The sequence below is a fragment of the Wasmannia auropunctata genome, unplaced genomic scaffold (genome assembly GCF_000956235.1).
Source record: "Wasmannia auropunctata unplaced genomic scaffold, wasmannia.A_1.0 LD336101.1, whole genome shotgun sequence".
Taxonomy (NCBI): Eukaryota; Metazoa; Arthropoda; class Insecta; order Hymenoptera; family Formicidae; genus Wasmannia; species Wasmannia auropunctata.
This window is the reverse complement of record NW_012026789.1, coordinates 1,292,993-1,300,817: the sequence shown is the minus strand read 5'-3', so window position 1 is coordinate 1,300,817 and position 7,825 is coordinate 1,292,993. Positions and strand designations below refer to the sequence as shown.

General features: G+C 31.8%; 1 protein-coding gene across 1 annotated transcript; it reads right to left on the bottom strand.

Moving 5' to 3' along the window:
- Window positions 1-2,758: 2,758 nt before the first annotated feature.
- LOC105461203 (odorant receptor 49b-like) lies at window positions 2,759-3,549 on the bottom strand. The gene is made up of 3 exons (XM_011707691.1): window positions 3,485-3,549; window positions 3,187-3,319; window positions 2,759-2,812 (listed from the first exon to the last, which is right to left on the bottom strand). Exons 1-3 carry the CDS (start codon window positions 3,547-3,549, stop codon window positions 2,759-2,761), a joined length of 252 nt encoding a protein of 83 aa, XP_011705993.1.
- Between the last annotated feature and the right edge of the window lie 4,276 nt (window positions 3,550-7,825).

Here is a 7,825-nt window from a genome sequence, read left to right as displayed (position 1 = left end):
CACTCTATGGGCTGAAGCAAGCGTCAAGATGCTGGAATGCGACGTTCAGTGAGTTCTTGTGTAACTTCGAATTCGTGAAAAGCCAAGCAGACCCGTGCGTGTTCAATGGTCACGTTAAAGACTGTGCAGTGATTCTAGCCTTGTATGTAGATGACGGGCTAATTCTATCGAAGAGAAGCGACGCGATAGAACACACGATTAAAGCGTTGAGTGAGTTTGTGAGCATAAAAATTCTAAACGCGAGTAGTTTTTGCGGGATGCAAATACATAGAGACTCTAAGAATGGAATCATCTTTGTAAATCAAGAGAGGTACATTGAGAAAATGTTAAGTAAGTTTGGAATGAATGAATGCAAAAGTGTGAGCATACCAATCGACAAGGCTTCGATCGACAGTATTCGCGGCGGTGATACGGATAATTCTTTTAAAGTTCCATTTCGCGAGGTAGTAGGATCGATAATGTTTGTAGCAGTGGTTAGTCGGCCTGACATTGCGTTTGCGACAAGTTTCGTAAGTCGATTTCTGTCGAACTACAATAAAGCATGCTGGGAAGCGGTGAAGAAGATCTTGCGTTATCTATCGGGTACAAAAAGCGTGGGCATATTGTATCGAAAAAGGGAATACGACGCGCCAGTAAGTTATAGCGACGCGGATTATGCGGGAGATTCTGAGACGCGCAAGTCAATGAGTGGTTGTGTGAGTTTCTTAGCTGGGGGGCCAGTAGTTTGGTCTTCACGCAGACAGAACTGTGTTGCTCTGAGCACCACTGAATCCGAGTTTATAGCGGCGAGTGAAGCAGCAAAAGATATCGAATGGTTGCGAAAGTTGCTGGCTGATATCGGATACGAGCATAGGGGACCAGTCGATCTGAGAGTTGACAACCAAAGCGCATTGAGACTTGCTAGAAATCCTGAATTCCATAAGAGAACAAAACACATTCATGTGAGATACTGTTTTATACGCGAGATGTGTGAGAAAAATGTTGTGAATGCAACTTATGTTAAAAGCGAGCATCAAGTTGCCGATATACTAACAAAACCTTTAGCGCGTGTTAGGTTTGAGTATTTGCGGGATAGTATTGGTGTGAAGGTGAGAGAGTGAGAGAGAGTTAAACTCTGGAGAGAGTGTTGAGAATGCATGGTCTATGGATAGTTTAACTCTCTCCTATTAGAGCCTTGTCTGTTACGTGTAACAGGTAGCACAATGGGGTCTCAGCCTTTGCCTGTAACCTTCCTCCCCCGCATTCTGTGTTTTTTGCTTTTTGGCCTGCGGACCAACTGGTGTTGGTTAGTTGACCTGAGACCAGCGTGAGTGAGAGACGTATGAAAGTTCGTGTGCTAACATATAACCTTTATTCAATAAAGTTTCATTGACAACAGCAACGTTCGTGTGAATTTTGTTGAATAAACCCCAACACTTTCTGACACTGTAAATAAAAAAATATTTTATTGAATTGCGATTATAACATATTAAATAACTTATTAACTAAATAAAACACAACAATTTCCTTATGTTTCAAAATACTCATTAAAACACTCTATTTTACTGACATTACCTTCTTTTTTGTTCACGCGAAGAATAATCGATCTTTATCATAGATCTTCTTAACAGACGTTATTCTGCAGATAGCACATATCACTGTACAATATTATAAAGTTGAACGGATTCGCTCTGCTGAAACAGCTAGACGTGTACATATTCATCTCGATCCATATGACGCAGTAGCATTATTTGAGCACTAGCTGATTGCAGCACTGAACGATAGTAGCGCTGACCGACCGTAACCAGTGAAATATATATATACTGGAGTGAGCCTTCCCTAAGAAAACACGTGGTGCGGGTAGCCGCTGTGCAAGAGTGACAGCCATGCAGCTTAGGGACGTCTGCCTCACTTCAATTACGTCATTAAAGTGAAGCAGACATCCCTAAGGTGCATGGCTGTCACTCTCGCACTACTGTTGCAGAGTTCGGCCATCCCCCCATCCCAAGGTTCATTCCAGTATGTACATATATATCTCACTAACCGTAATGCCCCTTCGTAATAACATCGTGAGAGCGCCATGATTTAATATTCATAGTTTATTATGTATTATAAATATGGTTTGATATAAAACAATTATCAATTGTTTAAAAATAAAACGTAATGGTGATTTAATAATGTGCACTAAGGCCACCCGCAATGCCCACTATAAGTAATGCCCACTAATGTCCAGATAATGCCTAGCAATGCCTCGAATCGGTACACCGCAATGCCCTCAGCGGTTTACCTCTCGGTATAAACTAATAAAAACATATATAATTGCCTATTCCAAGGAAAAATGGAATCTTATAGAAGTTCTATGCGTTTGTAAAATTGTTAATTATATTAAGAATAAATGATGCCAATTACAAAATCATAGGTTTTCTATTAAAATATCCTTTGTGCTTACCATACATACGGAAAACATATTTAGCATATTACACAGATTAAACATCACCATTTCCTAAGAAAATACTTGGATTATCATATTTGTTAAAACAATGCTAGAAATAAACAGACATTTACTATTGTTAATAAAAACATTTTATTTTCTAATTCTTTTTATTACTACATTATTATGGCTACTTTATTACTACATTATCATGTAATTGAAAATTATGATCAATGCAAATACTGATTTGCATATTTTTCGAATCATATACTATTCAATCAAACATAAAACATTATGTTGTATTAATTTTTTATTATAATAATATACACTCGATGATATGTATCTTTGTCATTGCCGCACAGAGTTGATGACAAGAAAGTAAGACAAGGACGCATTTATTAGCTACAAAACATGAAATAATTTTGTTTTATTATTTTTAAGTATGATACATTTAATATATTATAACGCACGCACGCACGCACTCACGCACGCACGCACCCACGCACACGTACAGGGTGTTCATAAAGAATCGGACCTCTCCTCTATCTCAGAAAATACTAATTAAATAAAAAAACTTTAAATACAAAACTTTTAAGAAATTTTCCTGGCTATTTGATGATCCAAGGTCATCATCAGATAGCCAGGAAAATTTTCTAAAAGTTTTGTGTTTAAAGTTTTTTTATCCAGTTAGTATTTTCGAAGATAGAGGGGGGGGGGTCCGATACTTTACGAACACCCTGTATGTATAATATATACATATATGAAAAGTTTCATACCGTTGCAAAACATTGTAAGGACGCTATGAACAATCCACCAATTCTTAGGCCATAAGGCTTGTTGCCTCTTAATAATAGAAATAATATAAATTTTTGTATATATGGAGGAGTTATATACCATTCAACTTCATATCTACATAACGATACAAAAATCAATAAGAGAAATAGTAGTTGTACATTATTTTTGCATGTGTATAGTTGCTGTGTGTTATTATATGTACATTCATCTTTGTTACTAGAGTTTATGAAAGTATATAAGATGATTACATAATATGTAATAAGCTATGAGATTTCTTACGCAGTAACAAATAAGAGGTTGTAGTAATCTGTAATTTTTTGTCCAATTATATTGCATAAGAACATATGTATAAAAGTGACATACATTATTGTAAAAGCTAATACAAATTCCACAGTCTTATAATTAGACGATAAAATCTGCAAAAACTGTAGAGTTTTAGTTGTAAAAATTAAGTTTTAAATTACAAAGTAAATTAGATAAAATTTAAAATATAGTGTAAAATATGGAATAAAAATTTCTAACTACATTTTAAAATTTTAACAATCTATATACAAATAAATTTCCTTCCATTAATTGCTACATTTGATCTACAATTATACCATTTTTTTATTGCTATTGCATTATATTATAATGACAAATTTTTTAAAAAAATTTAGTATTATTTATTTCTTTAAATAAATATTAAGACTGTGTTTTATAATTATTAAGAAAATGTAATCTGTAATATTATGGATATAAAACAGTATACATATATTGAAAGTAAATTTATAAACAAAATAAAACTTACTCGATAAATATTAAGACTCAAAGTTATTACTCCGATCACTGTTAAAAACATGAATAATATTTCAAACTTAGATATTAGATATTCGGATAACCTTTAAAAAAATAGATTGTTAATGCATATGTTATAGAAATATTATGAAATATAAATACCAACATTATTGCTTTTCGATGAATATTTACGCCATAAATAAGATTCTTATAAATCAAATTCTTGTTTTCCAAATTAATATTTTGTATGTAAATTTTTATTATATTCTTGATACGGTAACTGTAAATTTAGCTATTATAATTATATAAGTATTTAGTAATATTTACTATATGACAATGTATATGAGACGAGCAATAATTTCGAAGTTAAATAGTCACAATTTTGAAACATGTACACTGAATATTTATGCAGTAAGTTCTCTCTCTAGGTCTGTAAAATATTTGCTTTGATGTATATAGAGCATTTTATACAACGGAAAAGTTACAAATTAGTATTAATAGCAGAAAATTATAAAATATATTTTTTTCTTGAGTCTGAATCTGATTATATTTTTAAGAATTTTGTTTTCAAAACAGCTAATATAATTGTATAGACATTTTATTGCACGTCATTGTATTATGAATATTAAAGTTTCGTTATTGCAATAAGCCTATTGTAAATATGTTATTACGCATGTTATATTTAAAAAATTTTATATTTTTTTAAAGTAAACTTTCGGATTTAAAATTTTCAGATATTGGAAACGGAAACTTTTTCTTAAGTTTAATTTTTTTATTATTTTAAAATTTATTACTTTTTACCTAGCAATTTTAAACATTCCGCAGATATGTTGAAAGTATGCCATAAGTATTGCTCCTGTTGCCATAAATGTAAGCATTGCTATAAATAAAGCCACATTTATGTGGAATATTAATATGTAATAATATTTTTCTTGATCAATAAAATACTCAGCTGAGATTGGCAAACGACGTAATTGAGACTCGTTTGCGAATAAAATTTTCTTAAAATATGGCAATTGGCCGATAGGGATAAATACACCACAAATAGGTAACACTAAACAACATTATAAGAAATTAATCATTCAATTTTGTTAGCACTGTAAAATTTTTTATGTATGTATGAGATTGTATACCCGATATTTAAAGTTCCTTTTTCTCCCAATATATCTAATATATATAACTTTCTAAATTATTTTTTTGACAGTATTATCTTTTATTTTGTGTTCATTTAACACAGTAATTTATTAATTTATTGAATAAATATAAAAATCTTATAAATTTAATATTTATGGGTCTTGGTATTGTATTTACAATGTATCGAAATTAAAAAGATATTTCATACACGCACTATACATGTAGTCATGTACACCGTCACGAAACATCTTCTTGTTTTCGGCATTGCCTTCTTACTTTGACATTATATTATTTATTATTTATTATTTATTATTATATTTAATAGAGTATATATTTTAATATATATTTTAATTATAATCAGAATATATAAATAATTTCATTTCTGAGTCCCGTAATTGCAATTATTGAAGTGTACTGAAAATAAAAATGTACAAAACAGAATTTATTTTGATAATATTATTTTCTTGATATATTTTTCTTAATGGTTTTGATTTCTATATTTTTTTTATTGTATTTAAATTTAAGCAAGAATTAACACATTTTGTCCAATTCAAAACATTTCTTATTTTATAGAAATTTAAATTTATAAATCTATTTAAATTACAAAATGGAATAGAAAATAAAAAATATTATCTTACTTGTAATCAAAATCGTATAACGTTTCGCATAGTTTCCATATCTGTCTATAATGGCAATTTCATTATTGTCTTTTAAATCATCATAGACACGCTGAAGTTGTTCTATTAAATATTTTACCTATTTAATAAGTTTTTATACATATCATTGTTTTTATGTAACTTTTATCAGAGTAAAAATTTAAAAAATTATAACTGTTGCAGAATTTTTTTATGTAAATCCATCTTTGTTCAAATATAATAAATAATCAACTTACTATGTCACCGTTAATGTAAAACAAGTAATAATTTATAATTGAACCAATGGTAGCAATCAATAAAGAAAAAGTCTTTATAATGTGATCTGTAGTACATTTTGAAGTCAAAAATGTTGTAAACTGTAATTAATAATTTTATAATGAAGTTACTAGAAAACATATGAGTATATCTATATTTCTTAATGAAGTATTTTAAATTTTGCTTAATATATTTTTAAACTGTAGTTTGATAACAGATCAAAAATATTTGATTGTTTGGAGTTGAGTATTTGATATAATTTACGCTATTTATGTTCCATCTGCTAATAATTCATTATTGTACTTTTTATAGTATTATGCAAGAATAATTTGTAATTATTTGAAAATAACGACATCTCATTTATTATATATAACGTGTTAGGAGTTATTAATATTAAAAATATATTTAAATATTGCACTATATTAATAAATATATGTGTACACTACATGCATTAATATACGTATGTTAACACACGATAAATACATACTAGGGTGAATCTTATTTTTGACTTTTGAATTTTTTCCACGATGCCCCCTAAAGTTGTTCCATTTGGTAAAAAAAAATTGTGTAAAAGTTGAGCTCGATCGGATAATGGAAAGACGTGGCACATCTAATTTGAAGTTTTTAAATTAATTCTCGAAACACTTTGTAAATATCAAGTTTGTTTTTTCAAATATTAAATGGCAATATTTCCGTAATGTGTTTCAGAGAAAAAGAGAAAAAGAGAAAAACACCTGAGAGAATTTTGCAATTAACTCAATTTAAAATTCTTTTAAATTTTATTTTAGTATAGATTTATGATTTATATTTTTGAAATTTAGTGCATGAAAACTTTATAATTCAAAATTATCAACGAATAAACTTTTTTTTCTAAACTTTCTAAAAAAAGTAATTGCAGCTTGTTCAATGAAATTGATATGAAATTGATATGGAAATTGCGAAAACGCTTAAAGTCGTAAATGATACAGTAGAACGAAGAGTTAAGCTCATTTTAATCCACCAAGCAGAATTTTAATCAAATTTTGTCGAGAAATGAGAAGAAAAAATAACCCATTTTTCATATCGTATTGTTATGCCCATGGTTGAGCCGACCCGTGTGTGTACGTAGCTTTAGCCTGAAGCTGCGAAGTGTTCTCCGGACGACGCGGCGCGCGTTTGTTAAAAACACGATCGGTAGAATTCTCGACGAGCCGTCAACCGATTCGGACGTGCTAGCGAGCGCTTGTATTCCTGTTGCGATATTAAAGAGAGTTCTTTATTAAACATCTCGTCTCCTTTATTTCGGTCGTGTTTGCGCGAGTGCAGTGTGAGTGCGGCACGCGAGTGAAAGCTCAATGACAGAGCGCAACATTTTGGAGGCTCGTCCGGGATCGAACGGATAGAACGGTCAAGCGAATCGAACGAGCGAATACGATATACGAGCAAACCGAGTAAAGGAGAAAGCGATGGCAACGACGAGAAAAAGAACGTGTGCACGCGCAGAGGGAGGAGATGCCGAGCTTGGCGGAAGTCCTCCGCTCCACGCTAGAGGAACTGCGCGAAATTAGAGGAGAGCGCGCGCTTCAACAGCAGCAACAGGCCGCGTTTGAAGCGACTCTGCGTGAGGAGCAGCAGCGGCAACGCGCCGCCTTTGAGGCGATTCTGCAACAGCGAGACAACGAGATTCGACAGCTCCGCGAGAGGTTGCAGGGAACCGCAAACGAACAGATAAGTCCTTCCGAGAATAGAGATTTTACCGCGAGCGAGCGCGTTCCTTCCGGTTTAGATGTTAGTACGCGCGTTCCCTCTGACTCACACGTTA

Coding starts and splice junctions, on each gene's coding strand:
- LOC105461203 (XM_011707691.1), bottom strand. CDS start 3,549: ATGTTCTTATGCAATATAATTGGACAAAAAATTACAGATTACTACAAC. Junction 3,320..3,484: donor AACCTCTTATTTGTTACTGC/GTAAGAAATCTC, acceptor ATCGTTATGTAG/ATATGAAGTTGAATGGTATA. Junction 2,813..3,186: donor CCTTACAATGTTTTGCAACG/GTATGAAACTTT, acceptor CATGTTTTGTAG/CTAATAAATGCGTCCTTGTC.